General features: G+C 37.4%; 1 protein-coding gene across 4 annotated transcripts in view; it reads right to left on the bottom strand.

Moving 5' to 3' along the window:
* Positions 1–2,219: 2,219 nt before the first annotated feature.
* Positions 2,220–26,352, bottom strand: part of CPLANE1 (ciliogenesis and planar polarity effector complex subunit 1) — a 60,322-nt gene continuing 36,189 nt past the window's right edge. For 2 of the 4 annotated variants that reach the window (XM_075410668.1, XM_075410669.1), the window contains exons 32-53: positions 25,834–26,026; positions 25,012–25,245; positions 24,068–24,817; positions 23,070–23,236; positions 21,649–21,778; positions 20,596–20,650; positions 19,383–19,487; positions 18,807–18,899; positions 17,606–17,718; positions 17,149–17,347; positions 16,612–16,856; positions 14,835–14,928; positions 13,100–13,261; positions 11,651–11,681; positions 10,358–10,489; positions 8,418–8,580; positions 6,689–6,750; positions 6,073–6,237; positions 5,191–5,297; positions 4,768–4,851; positions 3,171–3,340; positions 2,220–2,761 (exon numbers count right to left, since the gene is read on the bottom strand). In XM_075410668.1, coding sequence (XP_075266783.1) covers positions 2,621–2,761; positions 3,171–3,340; positions 4,768–4,851; positions 5,191–5,297; positions 6,073–6,237; positions 6,689–6,750; positions 8,418–8,580; positions 10,358–10,489; positions 11,651–11,681; positions 13,100–13,261; positions 14,835–14,928; positions 16,612–16,856; positions 17,149–17,347; positions 17,606–17,718; positions 18,807–18,899; positions 19,383–19,487; positions 20,596–20,650; positions 21,649–21,778; positions 23,070–23,236; positions 24,068–24,817; positions 25,012–25,245; positions 25,834–26,026 — 3,595 coding nt within the window. In that variant the 3' untranslated portion in view covers positions 2,220–2,620. Of the gene's footprint in view, positions 2,762–3,170; positions 3,341–4,767; positions 4,852–5,190; positions 5,298–6,072; positions 6,238–6,688; positions 6,751–8,417; positions 8,581–10,357; positions 10,490–11,650; positions 11,682–13,099; positions 13,262–14,834; positions 14,929–16,611; positions 16,857–17,148; positions 17,348–17,605; positions 17,719–18,806; positions 18,900–19,382; positions 19,488–20,595; positions 20,651–20,874; positions 20,989–21,636; positions 21,779–23,069; positions 23,237–24,067; positions 24,818–25,011; positions 25,246–25,833; positions 26,027–26,352 lie in introns of all 4 variants that reach the window. The other 2 variants (XM_075410666.1, XM_075410667.1) reach the window with 2 other exon arrangements.

The raw sequence follows: 26,352 nt of genomic DNA, 5'->3' as shown, positions 1-26,352 counted from the left end.
GGCAACTAAACTGTAAAATTGGTGGGATTTGTAAATACATATGGCATTGCATTTTGATGCAAAATCTTTACTGAGACACTAGAGAAAAAATGTATTTTAAAATTTGTTTCTGAAAGGATGTAATGATTTTAGGAATTAAGGGGTTTTGAGTTATTTGATCCTCATAGCTTCTATGACAGCAGACACCTCCTGGAGGTATTTCTTTACATGTATTTCAAAATTTCATTTAGAGATTGGCAGAGCTAAAAGCACTGTCTGCTCCTCTTAGAAAAAGACATACTAAAAAATGTCATCTCTGGCCCTAAAAAGAAAAGCATCATCAGGGAAGACGAAGTGCAAGAAAATTTGAGTCTGTGGGAGCAGCAGGGTGAAGAGCAGCTCTCCACCACCCTCTTCCTCGGTGTCACAGTGCTTTTCCACGCTGCCGTGCACCGCTGTTCTCTCTCTGCCAGTGCAGCCCTGCCCAGGCACCTGCTTCCATCGCAGCTCCGTCACAGCATGGGTTTGGCACTGACTTCATGGCCAGGATGGTCTTCCAACAGCCTCTCTGTCCTTGTCTTAGTGATCTCTGATGCTATGGATCAGCAAGCAGTTAAAGAAAAGGTTTTCCTTCACCAATATTAAAATAAAATTAACTGCTCGTCTGCATTTGTAATTCCTTTAGCACCAGGAGATACATCGCTTGGAGAAAGTGGATGAGCTGTCTTACTCGCGCAATACCTCAGTAAGAGATGGTCCTTACTCTCCTCTGCATCTGGGGGTGCTGCACCACCCCAAACAGAACCAAGGAAGAAGATACGTGATGAGAGACTGTAAAGGTCCTTCAAACATCCTCTTTATAAATGGTGTTCTTAAGGCTTGTTTCTGCATTTCCTCCCCACAAAACTCACCTGAAAATCTTTTGTCTTCAGACATCTGCTGTCAAGGTCTGAATTCTTTATGAACAAGTTTTGTTTACAAACAAATAAAGCCCCTTTAGGGGAGTAGGTACGTGGCCTTGGTCTCCTGTAGAACTCAGCTGCTATCAAATGACGTTTGTTATCTCCAACCTTGTCTGGAGAGTGATTTTTTAAATTATTATTTTTAGTATGTTCGTGCATCACAGCACATCCATTAACGTTTAATGACTGTGATGCTGTAACTATTACGCAAAACAAATGCTGAGTCCGACACAAGCCTTTTAGGACAAGGTTTACCAGTCACTGTCTTGTCCCTGACTGCTTTCTCTTCCTTCTCACAGCTGCCCAAGATCGTAAGGAGACTTTGGTACTTGGCTAAATGAAGATTTTTCAGACTTTATTCCACCCGGAACAGAAGGTCCTTACTGATGGTTTCTTTGCTGCCCCTCTGGAGAAAGAGTGTGAGACTTTGACTGGAGGCTGTTTCATGCTTTGGACCGGCTGTTAGAAGGTACTTGCCCTTTTCCTTTGGAGATGGTCACTCCCATTACCGAGTTTTGCGCTCTGGCCACTCCTGTGGGACAAGCTCGTGCAGATTCTGAGGACTGCTAAAAATACACAGCCGGTTTTGATCGCTGAGCCTACAGAAATGGTCAGTTCTATCCTGATATGTGTGTAACCCTGTAACAGGCTTTGGACTGTATCTCCTTATGTTTGCCAAGATGCAGCTTCGCTTGGAAACATGCAATTTGTTTTGGTTTTTTTTTTAAACTATTACAGTATTGAGTGGCAGTAATTAACCACTGGAAATGAACACACTTCTGACGTCCATGAAAAATTCAAATTTCTTCACTACAAAAATAAAAACTGCTGCTGTGGGGAAACAGTCACCGCAGCTCCATCTGTTCAGGCTATCACAACTAGTTGATGGCCACTGAACATATGGGAAATTCTTCTACAAACATCTGGGGGCTGCTAGAAGAGCTCCAACAGAACAGCATTATACAGATAGATGAAGAGTGATGTTTTTCTTTACCCCAGAAAGTACTTGTCCTTAGTGCCTTTTACTGGCATCTGATTTTCCTAACAAAGTCTGTATTTCATTTATTGCTACCTGACTGTTTGTACCTCTTTCCATCAATCATTCAAAATCTTCCAAGATTTCTCTAAACTACTGCACAAGTAAGCTGGGTTTTAGAGTACGCGCGAAGCACATGTGCACGTGTGCAGGTACAGTCAGGGGTACACAACAGTGACAGCACTCTGTGTATAAATCACTTCACAGCAGAAACTAATAAACTCACTTTTATTAAACCAGTTTATCACACGTGTTAAGTTACAAAAATAACTTCATCCATAACGATGTTAAATGTCAAGTACAAAGGTTAAACAGTTGTGCAGTGCTCTTAATATAGAATAAAACTTTTCATATATTTGAAAGGGGCAAAGTAGCTGACCCAGAAGTTCTTGTTTAAGATTATTGGTCTGCATTCACCAACTACGTTTAATTCTTGTTGATTTGAAGACACTGGAAATCAAATTACATGTTAGGGAATTGAACTTCATCTAGGTAGGACTAAAAGCAGTGAGAGTTTCTGTGCTGCTGAAGAAGAAAACCAGTGAAAGCCTCAACCCCTTTTATGCAGAACAATGGTACTTTTAAAAAATAAAACCAAACGCCAGCAACTGTTTGCAAGTGCGCAGCAGCTGAGAAATTTCATTCAGTTGTCTTCCACATCTGCTACCATAGCCTCAATTGCATTCCAGTCCAGTTTGCTGAGGACACTTCCCGTGCTTTCAGAAACACCATCAGTGTCGGTAACGCCGAGAGGAGAGGAGCTCCCAGGATGCAGTGCAGAGGCCTACGGGAGGAAACGAAGGTGAGCTGAATCACTGCGTGTCATTCACGGACAAGACCTCTGCGCAGTCAGCAGAAATGATCCCACTCTTTTCAAACATGTCTGAATCAAGTTAGGTATCTTGTTATTCTTTGATTTATTTTCCTGTTAATGCACTCCCACAAGCATCTGTTGCCCAGACAGACAACATGCCTATACAATTGTTATGAAGAACATTCGTTTTCAAGGCTCACAAGAATGACTTTGCTTGTAAAGACAAAATGTAGCTCTGTTGAATCACCATCATTTAAGTCCCTCTGCATCTATCCCACCCACACATTTTGAGCAGAGAACCATGTTTTAAATAAAGCAAAAGTAAACAAGCATTAAGTGGCAGGTACCCAACCATTCCTAGAACAAGCAGACATCCTACCTGAAACAAGGAGTCATGACTATCTTGGAGTATTCTTTGGATATCATCGGGCACAGTCCAAGGACTCACTATGTCTCGATCAGTCTCTCCATCAACACTTTCTGTCTGAACTGCAGTGGTAACATGTGGAGGCTTTTGTTCTGATGTTCTGCTGACTCTGTGCTCAGCAGCTGAGGAGAAAACAAGCCAGACACAGAGCTGTAACATTTCCTGTTGTTTTCTTCTGGATGTCTTGAAACTTCTCCAAGAACAGAAGCTCCAAGTTCTGAGAGCTGAAGCTGTGTGTAAACGTGAGTAAAACCAGCGTGCCCTGTTATCTTGAACTGGTGTGGGCTTATGGAGAGAAAATGCCGGTCCCTTCCAGGCTCACGCTCTGGAATGTCTTCCCAGGACAGAAAACAAAGTGGGACAGGACTGTGCACAGTGCCTACAGCATCCAGGTCCTGTAGTGCAGTCCCCAAAAAGGGACATTGTTACATTATCTGATAGAGGAATAAAACTACATAAATCCTGGATTTGTGCCTCTTAGAAGACATGGAACTTTAGTGAAACCCTTAGCAGTGACGGCATATACTGGAGAAACAGATACAAGAAGGAGATGTGAAATCAGAGAAACACCAACCTGTGTTTAGAGTTTAAAAAGAAAATGTATGCGAAGGAGGAGGAGGAGGAGAACAACCTTCCACGCGTGTAGAGGTGAGTGATTCAGTAAAATAGCCTATCTGCTAACTATTGCATCCCTCCCTTTCCTGCGTTGCCAACTCAAACAAATTGGCATTTGACTAGCCAAACAGGATCTTTATTATGCCACTAGTATAAGTCTGGTGTTAGGGGGAATGAAATCAACCCACAGCATTTCCTAAGTTTCAAACCGACTGTCTCCTCAATCTTTTTCTGTCTGATCAGAAAATCTGCTCTTGTAATCAAGTCCTGCATCTGTTAAATCATTTGATTAAGAGGAAACATTTATGTGAGAAAAATTCTGTGGATCCAGACCTACACAGACAGGCATAGGGAAAAAGGATCACTAAAATTCAGATTATTTTTTTTTTTAAGAAAGTGCCGTCAGATTTTTCCACTCTAACATTATGAGAAAAGAGCATCTTAAATAGATACTGTACAGAGGGATAACAAATACAATTCCTGCTTCAAAGAGCTCAGAAAGTAAGTGGCACAGAAAGGTAAGGGAGAGGCACAATACCTGCGTACTGTGCTGCTAACTAACTCACTCTCTCTCTCTGCGTTTCAGCTGAAAGACAGACTCTAGTCCTCCGTGCCTCATGACTTCGTAATGCCTGTTTCAGGAAATCACTGAAATCTAGTACATTTGCTTCAATAATCTTGGAACTGCCATCTGTCCAAAACCATTCAGGAGGCAAACAGAGGTGATTGCTTAAAATATTTCACAAGTTCCTAGAAAAGGACTTTTATGAGGGGGGAAAATGACAGTTTTTATTCTTCTAAACTAATTCTGCATCCGAGGCCTGTGTTGCATATATTCTACCCAGGATATATTCTGAAATGTGTCCGCTGTGTCTTATTTTTCCCCTGTATTATGTAGCTGAACAGCACTATGTCATTGCTCTTTGTAACTTACGGTGTCTATAATTAACAGTGCAGTTTGCAGCATTTCTCGTTCTTCCTCTGGAACTGCTTTTCTGCAGGAGTATACAGGCATTTCCTGGAAAAACAAACCAGCATTTCCTCTGTTAGGTGCAGTATATTGAAACTATTCAAAAGATGCTTCAAAGTTTTCATCTATGAGCTTGCTTCCTGGATTACACAGTACTCTGCAATGGCAAACAAAGCTACTTTAGATTTAGAAAGAGATGATACAGAAAGGTAACTCATCATTTACAGGCCAATGACCACACAGTTGCAAAAGTCTCGGGACAGGAAACCTCCAGGATTACAAGTCTGACTTTCTACATAGGTATTAAAGCTCCTCCCTCCCAAAACCCAGCAGTAACTGGAAGATCATCTTCAGTATGTATCTTCATTAAGAAGGTTCTGTTCTTACCCTTGGACTGTGTTAAACCACGAGCTGGCATGAAGTGGTGTATTTTTTGACCAAAGCTGGGTTTGGCAGCAGTTCTGCTCCTTTCTACAGGACTGTTTGGATGCCTTCTACAACAAGAGAAAAAAACAGTTCAATGCTCTATCCTGGAACTTTACCTATTACAAAGAGATGCAGAAGTATTTAAGTCTGGAAGTTAGAGGATTATCTGAACTACACAGTACCTCCTTTTATTCTGGAAAACACAAAATTTTATGAGAAGAAGAAAAAGTATACTGCAATATACACCTGGATTACACACACACACGTGACATTAATGCCATCGAGTAGAACACACCTACCAATTTGTAATATTCAAATACCATCATCTTCTCAAAAGACAGTAAGTACCAAAGTGTGAAAGAAAGAACAAGTAAAATTCTTAGGTAATGAAAAAAATTAGAAAGTAAGAGGGTAAATCTAGAGTTTGCTGAACTCAAATTTAAGTAGTCTGTATTAATGCACCGTAGTGTTTTTATTTGCTTCTTGCTTGCTATTAGATGATCTTCAGATCACTACATAGATTGCTGACTATAGTTCAGCGGAATTGCTGTTTGGTGGAATGGGTCAGGACATGGTTTATAGCTGTGGCCCTAGAGTTGGCTAATCCTGTGCTCTGAACGGCATTTTTAAGGCTCCCTCCACGATTTGTGCTAGTGGCTGTAACAAGACCGGTACATGAACTTCAGACTCCTCTGACCCAGACAAAGTGTATCTTTGATTCTGCCAGAATATAAAGCTTCGCGCAAGCTAATCCTATACCAACTAGCTATAAATTGCAGACGAATCTGAAGTGTGGTAAAGACACCAAAACACCAGAGCAGGGTTAGTGCTTAAAGCCGTTACCCTTTAGTAGATGCCATATGCCTTTTTCTGTACTCTTGAGGTGATCTTGTCCTGGACAATGGTCTACGTTCACTTGCAGGTAACATCGCTGTTTCGGATAACATTTCGTTCATCAGAGAAAGTGCTTCTGATATTCTCCTACTATGATGTTCAGACAGCAGGGCTCTACGGCGAAAAAACAGTATTACATATTAACTCATGATATCACTCATTTAACTGCAGCTGGCTTGTGAGTCTTGTGAGGCTACACGGTAACCAGAACAGAAGAACATATTTTTGGAATTTCAGAGAAGACATACTAACCCCTTTAAGATCATTAGCAAAAAGCTAAAATATTTATTAACAATGGGTTTGACAGAATGAATGAATCAATGTTGGGGGCAAAAAAAAGGAAAAAAGTGGTATTTGGAAAGTGAAAAATACAGTGAAAAGACGAAACATGTTCAGAGTTTTCTTAAATGGTAAAGCAAACATGAATTACGCTTTTGGTTGAAAGGTCATTCATATCTGAAGTTTCATAGACAAGATAGTTAAAACTTTAAAACTACCTCTTCCTTAAGACTGGAAGATTCACACATAAATAAGAATCCCACAAGTTAGATTTATAGCAACTTACTTATCTTTTTCTTCTTTCTTCTTCTGGAATAACTTAATATCCTTTGAAGTAGGACTACAATGCTGTACAAGAAAGAATAATAATCATTAACTTATTCTATATTGTGGTGTCATTCCAGTCTCTCTCACTCTCAAAATGTAGACCTATTTGACTTGAAAGTTACCATTTAAGACAGTCTCCAGAATGAAAAACATTATGAAAGCATATGATCCTACCAGGAAATTCAGATAAAATTGTCTTTACAAACTTCCAGTCTCCAAAAATGCAGTGAAAGCTTGCAGTCACACCTTCCATAGCTCATATGCTTGAAATATTAACATTCCAAAGGAGCTGTGTTTACTGTCAAGCTCAAAGTTTCAAATGGCCTCACCTTCAGTTTCCGAAAAATCAGTGATGTTCCTAACAATAATTTAAAAAACAGAGCAACGCTGCACTTTGACCTGTGTTTGCTAGAGTGCAGTTTGAATTTTTTAATGCTTTCTTCTAAAAAAACCCCACCAAAAGCTGAGAATCCCTCCATCCAATGATTTCAGGAGAAAAGTCTGTAACAAAAACATCAAGGAGATATTTATGGATTGGCAACACAGGAAAGGGAGTGAAGCAGGACCCATTTTTCCTGAATCACTTCTCTCTACACATCTATGAAAGAGCAGCCAGATTCAACTCTTTCGAAAGACTGTAAAACCAGGGGAAATACTGTATTTCACAGATGAGACCTGTTACTCTTTCTAAAAGTGAATACAATTGAATTATTTAGTAACAGGTAACTTTTGTGCATTACATGTTTGCTGCTTAGGAGTTAAAATCAGTAGAGTTTCAGCATGAAAGAATTTACAGCATACCCTGCATTCAACTGATGAGTAAAAAGTACAGGGATGTATTTGCTGTTGCTAGGTCTCATTATCTGCAACCCTTGAGTTTCCCCTGACTCAGCAGTGTCTTTTCAGGTCCTGAAGGTATTAAGAATTACTACTGACTGGGAAATTATTTCCGAACTACTTTTGCACCTTTTTTCCCCCCCATCAGTTATTTCCATCACTGTACACATCAGTAGAGATGTATCAGGCCATAAACATGTTTTTACTAATTAAACTTAAAAGATTCTGTGAGGGAGGGGATTGTTTGCTGTGCCTGTATTAAAACCAGCCTCCAGCAAAAAAAGTCATCAGATACTTAAGACATATGCCATATTCTAACATTTCTGCTGACCCTCTGTAATTGCACACACATCTGTGTGCATGAATGACAAGGACGGATGCCCTCAGTATCCTATTGTGTTTGTAAACGATGTTGGGATCTGAACTCTTCTTTGTAAATTCATTGGGAGTTTTGGGGAGGTGCAGGGGAAGATGAAACGAGATGTAAACACATCTCTACAACTCCTACAGTTATCACTCCCTGACAAAATACAGTGTTTATCAGTGAATGCAGCTATATCTAATAAAATCAGGGGAACTATACTTCCTGAAGCTGGAGCTGGGAGACAGGTACTAATTGCCACCTGCAGCCAACTGCCACTACTGCAGCCTGTGACCAACACTGGCACATTTTCTCACCAATCGCTTCTGACACAACTGTGGCCAGTTCCAACAGAATAAAGTTAGATGTATAAAAACCCCAACATTAAAACAGGAAAAAAATCACCGACAGTGTTTATACTATCTAACCTGAACAATCAACACTTGTACAATACATAACGGTTACTCTTCAAGACACCCATTATTCTTACCACGTTCTTCCTAAGTTTGAATGGATTATGCTCTTTCTGTCTTTGTTCATCCAGCTTCTTCATATACTCTCTCATTCTTTCCTTTTGCTTTCTTTTCATCCATGCTTGTATCTCTTTCTTCTTTTCTGTTTTTTGAGAATGTCCAGCAGCAGAATCATGAGCCCTGAGAGCAGATGTAAATGGAAAATAATCTAGCACAACCTTTAAATTGCAAACAATGACAGATGCATGACATAATAAAAAAAATGCAATCCCTTTGAAATTCTGACTCAGCTGAAAGCGTAAGTAATAAACAATGGGGAAATTTCCTTCTGCAAAATTTTACTTCATAAAATCCTGGCACACAAGTAATTTCCAAGACATATCCTAAAATTTTTCTTCTATTTGTCAACTGCATTCAGATAATATGACCAAAGCTTTAAACGTGCACCATCTGTTACTGTCTTTATAGGGTAACTGGCAGAGAAAAAAACTGCATTGCTCATTTTGCTGTGATCTTTCATTTTTAAGTGTGTATGGTATAAGTATCTAAAAAGATAAAAAAACCAATGAGATACTATCACCCTTCTTGTTCCATCCTTTCAACCTATGAGCTCCTTTCACAAGCCCATCTGTACAAACTAATTTTAAAAATACTAACTCCGAATACTAGCAACAGAAAAACACAGCCAATAAGAAATGCTAACACAATTTCATCCTCAGAGTTCTTCAGAAACATTTACTAACTCACCTTGCAATAGTCAATAAAGTAAGAAGCTGGGTAATAAGTATTTTTTTTCCACTGTAAAACTAAAAGCACTGACCTAAAAATTAAATACAAAATTTTCCAAAGGAAGTGTTTCAATTTTAAATGCCTCATTTTTTGCAGCCCATTTTGAAACTTCTCTCATTTTCAAGACTGGCAGGCACTAGTTTATGCATTGAAGCATTAAAGCCCTCACAGGATTAGAAAAACTTTGACACACTTGAAAGTGATTTACTTCATGGCAAAGGGAAGTGTCATTATCAGAATTATTCACAATCATATGTGAAAATAAGTATGTGAAACTGAATTGTCTTTAGGTCTTTGGTCAGGTTTGATTAAATACTACTTGAATACATTTCTGAAATTTGCAGTGATTTTGAAAGTATTCACATAATTGCGTAAAACACTCCAGCTAGCAACATTTATGTGTTGATGTAGTCAGCAGTACTGTGTTCGGCATTCTCAAAGGATCACAAGAATATTATGAGATCTGTCCATAGATATAGAGCTCCTGAGCTCCTTTTACAATTTGAATAAATGTTAGAACAAGTAAACCAGAGCACTTCACTCTAATGAGTCACTAGAACATCTCGAAACAGGTATCTTAAACTGGTGTGAACTGTTGCACCAACGCAACAGACTGGCATCCTGAACAGCTGTATTTTTGCCTTGTAAGCAACTGGTATCACAAACGGGAGTAGGAAGCAGTTGTAATTTCAACCCATCTCAGGAAAGAACACAGCTGATTTTACAAGTGACAGTCAGGAAGGTGTAGAAATCTCCAGGGAGGAGACCATGACAAGCTGGAGTCTGGGACTGGAAGCTTCGGAAGCTCCTTTGCCACTGACAAGAAACTTCTATTCTGTCTTTCAGAACTGCTTTAGAAGGCTCCAGTCCCCTTGGTTGAACTGAATCTGTTGTATATATAGAGTTGTGCTCCAGCCTACACTTGACAGAACAAAGAACAAGCAAATAGGAAGAAATTTAAAACCAAAATGGAAAAAAATACAAGTAGCACATTTGACAATAATGGCCAGTAAAACAGTGGCTATTAAACAGTTCTAATACTAGCCCCATTAACATCAACTCCAAACACGTGCTTGCTTCCATTGTTTACAGGGCGTGAGCTATGAAGAGAATAACCGAGGTTAAAATAATTTAACTAACACATAATAAAAACCAGCCATGGTATTACCTAGAAATTTTCTTAGCTTGCATTTTCGTAAAGCCCAGCTCCGATGGAGAGATGTCACCTTCTACTACAAGATCACTAATGATGTCAGTAACACCACTCAGACCTGTAATTTGCAGGGGATCTTCTAAAGAGCTTAAAGTCAGGCAGGGGAAAAAAAAAAGTTACTAATTTAAAGTCGAACATGCCTGTAAGAACAACAAGCTAAAACCCTTCCTCTTATGCTTAAAATGAGAATATTCATGTTGTTTTACCAGAAGCCTTTGGACTGCACACTCTTTCCCCTTCTTTCTCATTCATTTTTTCCCCCCTTTCTTTCTCACTGCGTTACTGCACACAAGCAATACCTGGACACTGTGTGCAGGTGCGCTGTCTTTTCTTTAAAAAGTTACCAGCCACCACATTAGCTTCGCTGTCACCTTGTACACTTTAGCCAACTACGTAGCTGCCCCATGTGAATGGGACAGAACGAGCGAGACCTGACTAACACCAGGGGTATTGCAGGAAAGAGAGCTTTGAATCAACCCTCCAGACATACGGCCCCATCCAGAGCTGAACTGCCTGAGCCCCGCCGGGGTGTCTGAACACGGCTGGCCCAAGAAGGCTGTGCCTGGCAGCCCAGAGGGCCAGGAGCATCCACAGGGTTTGTACTGCTGCCCATGCTGAGATAAGGCTGTGGGATGCTAGAATCAGTGTGAAACAAGCAGTTTCACTTAAAATACTTTAAAAATAAACGAAACCATTCAGTTTACTGCTATGCTTCAAGCAAAACAGTAAAGGTGGGTAAATGACCAGAATGATCAGGAAGAAAGTGAAGCAAGCTACTGTTTTCTACTGCACGACTGGATCCAGAAGACTAACAGCAAATAACAGTAAAAAATATGTATGTCAGAACATTGTATTTAATGTGCCAGTTCTGAAATCTTCAGTCTGTTGCTTTACACTGTTCATATGGTAACACTTCAAAAACTTTCTGGCGATAGCTGGCCTCAGTAGATAACTGCTAGCAGCAGTTACATGTACTTGTTGAAAAACAGTGTTTTGCACTAGCCAATAGCAACATCTACATTAACAGCTCTGTTGTAACTATAAAGCAACTTTGAATGCTTCCACAGCTTTTGCACGAAGTAAATCTAACCTGCGCTACCAAAGTCAGAGTAAATGCCTGAATTAACTAATAAAAAGGCTTTCTTTCAGTTTGAAAATTAATGCCTAGATTTTTATGTGATAGTTCCACCTCGACAGTACCGTTTTTGTTAAACAAATTTTCAATAAAACCAATTTCTAAATACATACCCATCACATAGATCTCCACATACATGAAACCCTGAAACAGAAATAGCCTTTGTTAATAGAAGCTTTGTGCTTGTAGGCAAGCTAGTAACACCCACATTAAACAGCCTGTGGGATAAAATACAGAAATATATAAACCTGAATAAGTTGACAATAAAAATAAATGACTATTGTACTTAGGCTTAATGACCTGTGAGAGAGCACGTCATCAACTGCCAGGTTAATACAGAGTTTTCAGAGAACATTAATTAACAGCTCCCTGACTGATATGGATAGTTTTGCTGGGAAGATGAGATCACTGTTGTCAGTTACCTGCCATGATCCAACTAAACTTATCAGTTCCAATTAACTACACAGTGTTTTATGCAAAATCAACCATTGCCACTTACTTGAAGAATCCAGCCTACAAACTCCTGGAATTCAGGAAATGAGGCTGAAGAACAGTATGGATGTCTTGGAAGGAAGAGCACTATTATCCTTCCTAAGCTAAACCGTACTGTCAAAAAATTCTATTTGCAACTTAGTATCACCTACAGTTTTCTTAGCTTGCATGTAACAAGTTTATACTTCAAGAGAAAACTGCAAGTGTATTACTGTTCATGGAATTTATCTGGGTGTGCACACCATTCGATATTCAATTCTCCTCTACATAGATCTAAGAACTGTGTTTTAACACCTTTCAAGATCGACTGCTGCAAATGTGACTGTCAAATGCATGTTCACCTGCACAAAGTATATATCATTTTTAGAAGCTTGAATGCAAGCAAAGCAGGCAATATGCAGACAAAATAAGACACTACGTTTCTAAACAAAGGGAACAGGTTGCTTGCATAGTGATTTTTCCTCCTCCTTTTAATACTACTGCAGTCTTCATAATTGCAAAAATCAATTAACTCTCAGTTTGCAAAATTAAATGAGACCTCATAAAATAATGTTTTAGGACACAGTTACTATATGAAACAAATTATTTTGCTGATGTAGTTCCGATTTAATTGAGAATTCACCTCTACAGCATAGGAGGACGACTGAGATGATAAAGACAGCCTTGGGAGGAAGCTACGAGTGTTCTGTGGCACTGCACCTATTTATATTCATATACACTTAATTAAATAATTACAAATCAGCACCGCGATGGGTTTCAGAAACAGACCCAAAGTTATTAATTGTCTTTCAGTAACGGCAAATTTGAGTGCAAGTATAATTCACTGCTGAACTGTTTTCAAGGCTTATTGATACTATTCCATCATGTACAATATGAACTCATTGTGAATGCACATCCATGAAGCCACAGTAAACAACGCAATCTAGAAAGACTGACAACTGACTTTTCTGAGCTCACTGGCATTACATAACATTCTGTAAAACAGCAATGAGAAAGCATTACACCAGGAAGAAAAGGTTTACTTATTTTTAAAAGGAGAAAAAGGGAAAAATAAACATTAAAGATTATACCAGAAGATGACTTTGTGCGACTGGGAAAGTTAGAAGCAGGGGCTGCAGAGGCAGGAGAGTGTACTTCCAATGTTGTATAACTGGGTACAGGATATTCCAAGTTTAAGCCCTCCTTTTCATCATCTGCCACATCTTCAAAAATTATGCCCCTCAAATAATGTTCTGATTCCGTAAAAAAAAATAAATATAGTAATTAGTGCAGACCAATTGAAAAAATTCCAAAAAGCAAAAACTATCACTCATATATATTTGTTAGTGGCATATTTAGTGTATCTGTCAAACCTAGAACAACCTGAACCTACATCAGTTGTGTCTCCCTATGAAAGGGCACCACCAGAGCTGTAATGTATGTACCAGTCTTGTACATACGAACAAAACCTAAACTATGAGTTGCTCTGTGTGAGGCTGGCATCTTAAATCTTTTCTTAGGTATAAACACAACACAGCCATGATTTTGTTCTACCACTTGACATTGTATTAACTTCCTAAGTAGATTAGGCTATGTTTTGGTATGAATGCAAAATGGACCTCAAGTGTGTGCCCCTAGCATGCTCGTCCTTGGCACAGTACAGTAGCTGTAAGTAAATAGGTACTAGATAGTCAATTGTTATATAAACAATAAACTATTCAATTTATCAGCTCTAGCAAATAGTTAAACTGAGGTAAGCTGCCTTTATTAAAATCAGCAGATACCACAACTAAATAGCCACCAAAGATGCATGAAAAAAGTTTCTTTATATACACAGAGAAGACTTAGGACAAATTTCATATCCTTTTGTATCAGCAAGCGAAGCACTCGTAAAGCACCGTGTTTTAATTTTATGATACAACAGAAATACAGAATCACAGAATCACAGAATAGTAGGGGTTGGAAGGGACCTCTGTGGGTCATCTAGTCCAACCCCCCCGCCGAAGCAGGGTCACCTACAGCAGGCTGCACAGGACCTTGTCCAGGCGGGTCTTGAATATCTCCAGAGAAGGAGACTCCACAACCTCCCTGGGCAGCCTGTTCCAGTGCTCCGTCACCCTCAGAGGGAAGAAGTTCCTCCTCATGTTCAGACGGAACTTCCTGTGCTTCAGTTTGTGCCCATTGCCCCTTGTCCTGTCACTGGGCACCACTGAAAAGAGCTTGGCCCCATCCTCCTGACACCCACCCTTCAGATATTTGTAGGCATTTATAAGGTCCCCTCGCAGCCTTCTCTTCTTCAGGCTGAACAAGCCCAGTTCCCTCAACCTCTCCTCGTAGGGGAGATGCTCCAGTCCCCTCACCATCCTTGTAGCCCTTCGCTGGACTCTCTCCAGTAGCTCTTCATCCTTCTTGAACTGGGGAGCCCAGAACTGGACACAGTACTCCAGATGAGGCCTCACCAGGGCAGTGTAGAGGGGAAGGAGAACCTCCCTTGTCCTGCTGGCCACACTCTTCTTGATGCACCCCAGGATCCCATTGGCCTTCAATACATACTATCATCTTTAAAATCCAATACCCACGTCCTGCATTATGGTTATGGAAAAGGTCAAAGTATACGGATAATTTCAAATGCGTTTTTGTTGAAGCAGTACCCATAATATTTCGATTTTCTACCTTTGATTTTATATGTCTCTCATATTTTTGATTTTTGGAGCATATTTCAGTAGCACCTTTTGGGACTGCAGTAAATTTCAGTGGTAATTAAAAGTCAGTCAAGTTTAATATTCAATAGTAAATTCACTATCCTTCTGTTAACTGAACACATACCATCATCAATGATTCTAGCATCTTCAGAGAATGAAAGACGATCACGAAGGTCTGAATTGGCAGCCATTTCAAAATCTTCTATTATTTTTACTAGCTATAAATGAAACCCAAAAACTAAGTAACGATACATTCTTCAGGGTATTTCTGAGACTTACACTGCAGATATTCATGCAAAGTTTGCTTTAAATACATTTTTTTTCCTCACAATCTTATAAATATTTTAATTTACTATGTTGATTCAAAACAAACAAAATAGTTGAGGAACCAAAGTAGCTCAAGTAGATTCATTTCATCTAAAGAGTTCAATCTTCTGGACTCTTACTCTGAGAAAAATATGTATGAACTTTATTACTCTTGTGAACAGTTTTACTGCTATTGATCACGTTATTTTTATTTTAAAAATAGCTCAAATTTTCCAAGATATCTTATCTAAAAACCATAGAAATAAAAGTATTTCCATATTCTTCACAAGTCAGGAGTTTTCTGAAGTTTAAAAGTAGTAGGGAAAACTAAAACTGACTTACCTAGATTGAGACATTTTACTGAACATTCTTCTTACAAAGAACAGCCCTCAAAACTGATTTCTAATATATAAGAAATTGTTGTTAAAGGAATGACCAACTGGTGTGCACTGAGATAAGGGCAAAAAAGAAAATGGGTTTATCTTCAGGATTTGGCTAGATAACCAGAGTTTTAAAACACCAATGTAGTGAAATGCGGAATTAAAGAAAGAGTATGTGACGATTTTTTTTCACCACAGGCTTTTAAAAATCTGGCTAGATAATCACACTGATGAACGATTAGTCATAAAATAATCTACCTTAGTGTAATAATTGTGTGTAGAGTGTAGATGACACAAGGAGGTCTTTACATTTTTGAGAACAGATGGAAGGACAGGCAATGGACACTATTAGTGTGAATGATTATACAAAAAGTAGATGCTGTGGAACTGCACAACGGTACTGAATTCATTCTGTATTAAGTCACACCTACAGGAACTGGAAATTGCCTTAGTTTTCCAGATGTGCAAAGAAAAATAATTTTTTTTTACCAGCTAGGTAAAATCAGATGAGCCTACTGGCTCATTTTTAGATTAGTCACTCCCAGTTTGCTCTAAACTTAGTAAATAAGTCAAAGTAATGTGAAGAAATAATTCCAAGCATTCCCATTTCACATAAACCTAAAGTCAGCCACACCTAAAGTTTCACGCAAATTAAACTAGATGTAGTTTTAAGTCTTCAGTCTGTTGAAAATTTTTAACTTTTTATCATTATGCCAGTCATGACCTATAAAATAGTAATTCCTGAATTAGTGCATTCAGATTATCTTAAGTATATGTTCAAAATGCATTTCATCTACTTTTATATTTAGATTTATGAAGACTTTAAAAATACAAATATTTTATGAAACAAATAGGAACAGGTTCAAGAAACAGTCACATAATATTCTGCAGAGGCATAATGGCAGAAATATTTGCCAAACCGTTCTCCTGCTCAGCCTGAACTTTTGTGCTATTCCATTTTCACAGTTACAGAGAAATTGACCCATTCACTAGGCACATCACCATTCTGGCCAGCATTTGGTCCATTGTAAGCAACCTTGTCAGCCAACAGATGTAGCACTAAATGTGAAAGAACTGCATATAACTCTTGATCACTCTCAACATGTACTAAGCAGATATGAAAATACATCATTCTAAAATGCAAATTTTCTCTTTAGCTGAAAGAAGGTACAAAATAAACTGTTTGAGACACAGGAGTTAGCAGTCAGAACTCACCAGTCTGGTATTTCTGAAATCCTCCTCTATATTTTCTGTTATGTTCTGTAGTTTCTGTAACCGCATATCCATTTCCTCATGCTTTGTGGAAAAGTATTCTTTGCCAATTACTTCAGATGGAAGCCCTGAGGAAGGATAAGTTCTGTCTTCTTCATGTAATATGTTCCAAGTTACACTATCTCTAGTAGAATCTGACTTCTTATCTTCCTTGCGCACTTTGCTTGATACATTTATCAGATGATTGTCTTCAAATAAAAAAAAAAATTCACCAATATCACTGAGTAAACTCCAAATATTTAAGAAACACAAACTTTTAAGTACTGCAAGTAATTAGGCATAGCTGTGCTACACCTAATAGTATGTTTTAGGAGGCAGGAATCATCACAAAAGAAGTCAAATGCATAAATGTTTTGATGTATAAGACTAAAAAAGCAGGAGGTGAGTTGGAGAATGGCCACAGGTTTTCTGCAGAAGGTAAGAGTATTACAAGAAAAGCGTATAGCTTTTTTTTCATGATTTAAAAATGAAATGGCTTACCTTTCTTCTGAGGTGCCTCAGGTGGAATTGCATTAGTAACAGAAGATGCCATGTGATGAAGTTTTGTAGTAGATGGAATTTCAAGCTTCTCACTTTGCTGTGCAGTAGCTGTCTCTTCTGCAGACTCAGGTATCGTGGGCAAATTGTTAAGGATGTCACTGTCTTCAATGTCAATCACACTGATATATTCATGTTCACTCTAAACAAGAACAAGATTGTGAAGAATTATACAGTATGTGTTTTGCATACATTGTTTACAGAACATTGTTAACCATTTCCTGTGTTTACCTCTTTACTACTTCAAGTTGAAAGGCTTTTTGTTTTGGAGACAAAATAACTACAGTCTTCCCTTCCGCACACAACTAACTCACCCAGATGTAAAGAACCCAAATCTAGGAAGTAACACAAACAGCATACTTAAAATGTATTTTAACCATATGTACACTGGACCACTAACCAAATCAGGTGCATCTGAGAGAAAGGATGGTAAAGGTCTCTCATTCACTTCAGTGGGGAATCTCAGGTTTAAATACATGTCTGGTAGTAGTATCTCAGGGGCACTAGATGATTCTATGAGAAAAGAACAGTAGTCAGTATTATATTTACAGTAAAAGCCACAAAATTTCAGACAAACTATTTGGAAACAGGTCTGAATTCTCTGAATGATCAGAAAAGCTCTGATTGGTATTTCTTTTAAAAATGAAGATAGACAATGTAGCTGAGTAGGTTTCTTTAATGATTGCTTCTAACAATAAATTACAAAATTATTTTCCATTTTGGTGACAAATTAGCAGAAAAGCACTCAAAAGATTAAAATCAAAGCAACATGCTGCAGTTTAAATTGTTCTTTATTTCCAGTTCCCTCCTGAATAGTTAAAAAATAAAAATCTGCATCTTTATTTGATCCAAGTACATTATACTACTTGACTAGAAAGACCTCCAATACACTATCTGCAAAGAAGTCATGTGCTGTACTAAAATAATCTTCCAAATGGAACAACACTGTTGAATTTTAAAAGAAAGGAAAAACTAATATGCTTACATAGGGAAAATACTTAAGATACTTAATTCTACATAATGCAATTTATAAAGGATATTTAAAATGGTGAGAGAATACCCAAAACAAAATAAATCTTCTTTCACCCAAAATCAAAGTTACCTTCTATTTTTTGTTCTACAAACTGACACAAAAGGTGACTGGGAATAAAATTCCTACTTGAGACTGGAACACTGTTACTTGGCATATGGCTGTTCCACAACTTAGCAGATGCACGGAACAACTGTACAATTAGCTGAGCTACTACAGCTCAATTTCGTGCGGAGCTGTGGTCTGTCTTAACATCTCACTGGTCAATCCTATGCAACACCAATCCCCCCAAGATTAAGTGTCACTAAAATGAAGCTAAAATCCACAAATGTACCTCCTCATACAGGAATACAAAAGCACATGTACACTGGACCATGAAAAGTTCCAGTCAAACTTTTCATAGAAAGTGCTATAATTATTTCACATTTAGTTTCAAGAAGTCAGATAAATTAGCATCTTCTTATGTAGATCCTGCATTAAGCTACCTCATGTACAAAAAACATGTTAAAGTTGTAATATTTTTACAGACTTCCCAAACAACAAATGAAGTAGAGAAAGACTGAAGCCACACCTGACCCAGGAACGGACATGACTGACTCATTTTTTTGAACTTCAGAAACCTCACTTCCAGCACTGATTCCAACATCCTGATATGATTTGAGCACTTGATAGGAAAAAAAAAAAACAAAAACAAAATGCATGAATTTAAGGAAAGCAAAGACACTGACGGCATTATCTGAATGTGTGTTTCTGATTTCCCAGCTCACAATCAAAGCAAAGTTGGGGGGGAAGAGGCAAGGAAACAGTTTCAGTCACATGTGAAACATTGTCTAAAATGCACTTAGATAAAGCCAGGCTAAGTTAAAAGCAGCTTTCAGAAAAAGTCACAGAACTGACTTACAGAAAGCATGTGGAGACTCTTACATAATTGCACTAGCAGCATTTTTATTTATAATTAACTAATATTTGCCAATTTATACTCCAATATCTTCTGGTTTAATACTTTTTGAAACAGAAAGTTACAGCACGAAAAACTGTTTTTCCCTTTAAAAACTTAGTCCATTTTGGAAACTGATCACACATCACAATTAACAAGACGCCATACCAAAAATAGTTGGTTGCTACAGGTCACACAGGTAGCACTTACCTGGGTGAGTATTTGTACTTGCATCTTGAGTTTCTGCTGTTTTTTTTCCTGTAGAAGCCATGTAATGGAGATCTGCTGAAGTAGCAGTTGCTTCCCGCATTGTGTCTAAGATGTGACAGTACACAATAGGTGTCTACAAATAATGCAAGAACTAGAAATCTATGAAAGCAATGATATTAACTCAAAACTAAGGGCTTCAACAGATCTTTGCTTTGCATTTCTGACAGATAATTTTAACCTTGCTCTGAGCATAATTCATGAATTATTTCAAGAAAAGTTTGTACTACCTGCTTTATGTGAATATGCAACTGTACTGAAACTTACAATGTTACGTTGAATTATAATCAAGGGTGTTCAGACGTGTAATTTGTAAGTTTTTTAGTATGCTGTACAATAACAATTTGTTTCATATTTTAAAAGGGCGGAAATATTTATGACATGTATACTCTTATTTCTTTATTAATGTTTCCACAGAGCTTTGCAAGCCGGTTTTTCTCCAAGACCAAATGTCAGAGAATGGATTACATTTTGTCCTCTGATAGACCTAAATATTGTGCTGAAATAATGTACCAGAAAGAATCAAATTTTCTATAGGCACCATCTTAGTTTTGCAAGCTAGAAATATTGTAAACATTCAGTTTCTTTTAAAAAAGCCTTAAATTTCATGTGATTAGAAAATGTAAGCAAATAAAATTGGAATAATATCTTTTATAAACAAAGTGATTTAGAATTTGAAAGCACTGTTTACAGCATTCTTCTAATGAATCACATGAACAGAAATCAGTGAACCACAGTTACAGAAATCCACTCAACACACTGTTATTATTTAATGAAGTCCATTGCTTATAAGCATAAATACAAGATTATAAATTATTTTTAAGAAAACTTCAAATACTTCTATAATTTTCAGGACATTTATTCAGAGTTTACAGATAATTGACACAACAATTTTGACAATTTGCCTGCATCTTTCTTCACACCAATCCCCTAAAAACTGACTATCTCAAAAAAACACCGAATATCTGTTGAACATCCTGAAAGGTTTTCCTAATTTTCTGGGGAAAGACCCTGTAAGCCATTATGCTGTATTGCCCAGAGACTACACAATTTGAGTTTTTAACATCTTCATTACAGAGTTTTCCTTTGAAATCTATAAAACTTGTGTTCCTTATTTTATTTAAGCACCCAGAGCATTAAAAAGACTTGTACTTGCCCATTGAAATGAGAAAACCATCCTGAAGGTAAGATGTAGATTTTGCTTGTTGACCCTAATATAAGAAGAAAAAGAATTATCTTAAAAGATGTTCTAATGTCAGTTAGAGGCTTTCTTGATGCTGTTAACTTTCCAATATACCTCCTTTGAGTAATGATTTGGCGAAAGGGGAAAAAAAAAATCACTGTAACATACTTTTCTTACTCTCTTTTTTAATTCTTCTGATCCGTTCCAACTTAATGGAATTACTGACTGTGTAACATTCTTTCCTATATGTACCTTGGGGGGTGATGTGCAGTAACACAAATTCCTCATTCTTCTTTGAGTATATGCTGTCTCTGCTGTACCATAATTAACATCTCCCACATCTGGTGAGGCTCTCCAGCTGTTGTGCTGGACAGGGAAATTCCAAAGGTAAGGTATGGACCACAAAGAGAGCCTGCTCCTCTGGGTGATAATCTAGCTTTAAATCTGGTAGTGTTCTAGATAGAAATCTGGTACTTCCAAGGATAATCCCCAAATATGTTAAAAGATATCAAAAAGGCCTACGCAAACGAAGAGCAGAAGTGCATAAATCAAAGCCCAGCTTGACAAAGACTTTCTCTTCTCAGCTTCTTGACTGAGACAGAACTGAGACCTCATGCTCCCCATGCTCACTCTTATATTGTCAAGATATAGCCTCACGTGAAAAGAGTAATGCCTGGGTCATTTGTCCTAGCATTACTACTAGGCTAAACAATCTTTTTTTCTTTTTTTTTTTTTAAGCAATTAGCATTTGTGTATATATTTACTTTAAATGTACATACGGACAATTATCCTATCAAAATAGACACGTTTACATCCCAAGAAAAACAAAAGCAACCTTGGAGTACTTCTTAAAAATAAATCTCTTGTTTACATGAAATTCCAAGTATATTAATGAAAGATATATACCGTTTCTAGGCTAGAGCTTGGAAGAGATTTACGTGATTATTTTGGTTTATAGTTTCCTGCTTCTGTCTTTTCTGTTAATACTTGAATGGAAAAAGGCAATAAACCCACATTTTTCTGTACCCCAGTCCTTGATTCAACAACCGTCACTGTATCACTAACACTGATGATGGAGTCATCTGGGCAGAAGGACACGCTTGGTTTCTTCTTTTCCTCCTTTTCTGTCATCTGTTTCTTTTCACGCCTCTTTTGTCTGCCAACATATTAATTACAAATTAAAAAATAAGAACTGCACTGAAATAAAAATACCTATCACTGTTTTCTAAGAAATATTACTGTTAAGAAATATACATTGAAATAAAGGTGGAAAAGGCAAACACAACTATTGCATACAGATCAGTTCAAAGTACTGCTTTTGCCTACCAGAAATCTACACAAAATTGTTGAAGGAACTCATAAAAATACTTAACAATCAACACCAAAATCTGTTAATTGTCTAATAAGCTATTTATATCAAATATTACAAACTGCATAACATTCCATGTCTATATTTTGTGTATAATACAATAGTAATGACTACACAAAATGCCTCTAAGGAATCTATAAGAAATACTCCAGCAAGAAACAAATCTCTGTTATCACTGAAACTTTCTATTTTACTAAAAAGTTGCAAATGTGCTTTAACAGCTGGTAAGTAGATTATAAGACAACAATTGTAGCTTTGAGCATTTCAGTTGATAGTATCAAAACAGGTATTCTAAATTCCAGCTGCAGTTACTTATGTATCAATTCTTTTTCACCTGAAGAGTGAAAAACTCATCTCTGAGTCTGTGTTTCCAAGAGTTAAAAGCATCACGATCAGAAGCGAGTGTTCTGTTCTAGATGCAATGATGTCATTAAGTCTTCATGGAAAACACAGATCTGTGAAATGTCAGGAATCTGTCGATACTATACGAGAACCGAACAAAAATATACATGCAGCTTAAACAAACTGTTTTAGCTGCTTGTGCAATCAATTAATAAAGAATAAATCATATTTCAAAAGTAGTGAATAACATAACTAGCAAAACAAAATAAAATCTCCCTTCAGCAGGAATTTTGCTAACGACTCTCTGGATTCAGAAACAGAGACTATATCTGGAATTATACTCAAAGAGCATAACTTCTTGAAGATCACTGACAGTGATGATAAGCAGTGAAGACAGTAGCCTATTAAGATTCGTGTAAGCAGCAAAGAATTTCACAAATAGTATTTAGCAAACAGCCAGACAACAATAAAACTTTAAACCAGATACCAGTATGAAAAACATCTCTCCTTGAATCTTCTTCCTGGTAACAGCAACAACCCCTTCATGCCCTAATGCTATACTACTTCTGCTGTGTCTTTATTCGTATTTGCTATTTTATTCTCCTCCAAGAGAATTACATTCAATCCCCTTTATTAAAAGTTGCTGTAAAAACTCCCACCGATTTCAAAGCTAGAAGGTATAGGTTTCAAAATGAAGTCTTTCAAAATGAAAACCCACTTCAAAAGTTTGTCTTGCCTTTTTCTATTATTCTGCACGTCTCTTAGTTCAAACGGTTCAACATCAGTTTTTAGTAAATGGATAGGTTCAGTTTGGTCTTGTCCAAAGGAAGTACTGGGCACAGTACGATGCTGGTGGCGTTGCTCAAATGCAATGAGATCTTGAAGTGGAATGAGTTTTGGTGGCTGAAAGTGTTCAGAGAGAGAAAGAAGCAAAAATGAAACAATGATACAGGAAACAGAGAGAGGAACCCCAGTCAGACTGGATGAAAAAAGTTTGGATCTTAGTTACACAAACACAGAGCCTGAAGCAATTTGTAGAGAAAGTGAAAATCTCAAATAATGTGTACATACGTAAGCTTTTTTCTGAAAGTAAACTAAAAGATAGGAATTTTCTCCACAGAGTGTATTTCACTATTTGCATTTCTATTGTATGTAGTTGAGCATGAAGGTAGGAACTGTGCAATGTAGACAAGGACTGAAGAAGCACCTTTCAAGGAAAAGGACTTCCATTCTTTTCAGCTGGAATTCACAAGCATGTAACACACTGTCACAACAACATTTTTCACAACATCAAGTACTCAACGTCTACAAAATAAGGTTTTCTTACCAAGCCTTTTAGCATTCCATTTCTGCTCTTACAAAAGAGGATTTCTTACTGCATTCTTTGTATTTCCGTAAATAATTCTATTTAAACTTCTGTAAAAACTGAACTATTTTTACCATATAAATATTATCCAGTATTTTACATACTAGATTCCTTACATTCATTATTAATGGACTGAATGTTGATGAATGTGGAATCAATCTAATGTCGCTAAAAACATTTTCAAGCTTGCAGCCTGCCTTATTGACATGCCAGTAAGAAAGGACCTTAGCTCCAGATCCCTTCTGGCAGCTGTGCCGAACACTTCCAAATTCCACTGTCTGGAAACATTAACTTCTTTTTGATGAATAAGAAACCATGAAACTGGAAAAACCCTACAACTTAGAAAAGACATTATTAAAATCCAGTACCTTCTTTTTTTGAGTTAAATTAGCATGTAGTAGTGACATTCCTCTGTGCTGTAGTGTTTCTCTGCAGTCAGTCTCCTCTGTTGCAAGTTTAATAGGTATTAAAGTAGTAGTGATTGGCTGCCTCGCAACTGGTGGAAGTCTAGGTACTGGGTCAAGTTGCAAGTGCAACAGTGGAATACCAGCCAGATTCTGAGTGATCAGCGCTTTGTCCACATTCACGTTTGCAGAGAACTGCTGCCGAGGTGAAACTTCTTGCTGTCCTTCATACTGATCTACATTCAGATGTTTGGGAGGTTTCTTATGCACTGTTTCTGCCCATCTTTTCTCTTCCTCATGCATTAGCTTTGGGATCTCAGGGTCATACCTACTCATGTTCAAATCTTCTTTTGACTTAATCTTTCCTGGTGTGTATAATGACTGATGGCTCCATAAGGAATTTGATGAACTCCAAGCTACTCGTGGTACTGCGGGTGGTCTGGCCAAAGCTGATGACATTTCTATTGGATGTAAAAATGCTGGTTTGAAATGATAACCTGATTCAAGCTTAAGCAAAGGAAATCCATTTGAGGAGTTCAGATTTTTTTTAATAGGGATAAGCTTCGGTGTTTTCTGGACGTCTGAGGAAGGAGCTAACAGATGAAGTGGTTCAGTAGGTACTGAACAATGAAAATCTTGAGACAGTGGCATAAATCCTGCTTCGTTGCTATGGTTTTGTAACAGCCTTAAAGGAACATCCACATCCAGATGATTCTAAATCAGAAAAGCAAATAAAAAAGCATTTACAAGTATCTTGAAATAGCAACCATGCACTAAGTACACACAAAAATGGTATAAATCTTTTTTATCTACAGCAGTCACTACAAAAACATTTCCTAATTTATCAGGACAGATAACATATCAGATACACAGAACAGTCTTCATAAACAACACTTTGATATACCTACTTTTACATGGCCATTGTTGCTTTCATCTCCTAAACTATTCCTCGGTTGAAAATCTGAACTGCCTTGACTGGGCAGTTGTGTTTTCAGAGAGCCATTGCCTTCGGCAGTGTGTGCAGGCTGGCTTCCTTCAAGGTGAACAGATTGATGCCGTTGCAAAGTTTGTTGCACATTTGGCAGACTGGCAAACGATGACTGCACTATTTGCATTAAACTCATGAAGTTGATTTGCTGTAGCTGGATACACACACACAAAGTTAACACTGTAAACAGCTTTAACAGGAATCTTAGCAAAAATTCTATGTCTAGGCTATGTTGTAACTGATCCTGTTAATACAGGTGACAAAATAAACAACATCCCAAAGTTTCAATAATGATTCATTTGTATGATTGTTTATTGTACCACAGTCTCTTTTAAGATACATCAAATACCCGCCACAGACAGGTTATGCTAAAGCAAGACAAATTCCTTCACTTTTTGTGAAGTTTGAGTAAATGTAAGGTTGCAAAAAATTGTCTCAATGTACTAACAAAAATGAAATCCTAGTGTAGCTACAAAGTTATTACAGTTTTTCCTAATCTATACTATTGGAGTACACTGAGTTATGTGAACTAAAACACACTCAAACTTTTATTCTTCTATTAGTCATTTTCTTGAGCCAAAAACACGAGTTAAGTCTAAAATATCATAGTAGTTTACATCTAACTGGAAATCTCTTTCAAAAACAACCACACAGAGAATACCTTCAAAACAGTAATTATCGCCATTGTTTTAAATAGCACAGTCTACTGTGAACACTATTTTCAATAATGAGATGTTCTCACCTGAACTAACTTAAACATTTCATCTTGAAGCATCTGACTGACAGTTTCAGATGTGTTTAGTTTCTCTTTTGTAGGGACTTCTTCCTTGACTTCTTGCTCCTTTCCACAAATGGAAGTATCGGAGGCAACACTTGACATAGCTGACACAACACTCTGAGAAGGCTGACCATCACTTACAGAAATCACTGTATTACTTAAGAAGGAAAAGAACAAAACTATGAAAAACTTTCATAGTTCAGAACACTTTTATGAGCTTGTCTAAAATCAGTGCAGAAAATTTTACAGATATCTTCATTTTTCTAAAGCTTAATTAATTTGCAGGAACAATTCAACAACTAACACTGCACAATCTTCATCAGAGAGTATGTATGACATCTTTTTCCTAATTCTTCCTAATCTACTGCATGAAAAACTAAAACAGTAGTAAAGACATAAGTCCTATCTGATTTTTTAGTCATGAGGATATCTGAAATGTTATCTTCACTAGAGATACAAGAATAAAACAACAATTTCACAGAA

This window comes from Opisthocomus hoazin, chromosome Z, assembly GCF_030867145.1.
Source record: "Opisthocomus hoazin isolate bOpiHoa1 chromosome Z, bOpiHoa1.hap1, whole genome shotgun sequence".
NCBI lineage: Eukaryota > Metazoa > Chordata > Aves > Opisthocomiformes > Opisthocomidae > Opisthocomus > Opisthocomus hoazin.
Note: the sequence above shows the minus strand (reverse complement) of the source record. Positions and strands in the feature narration are given on the sequence as shown.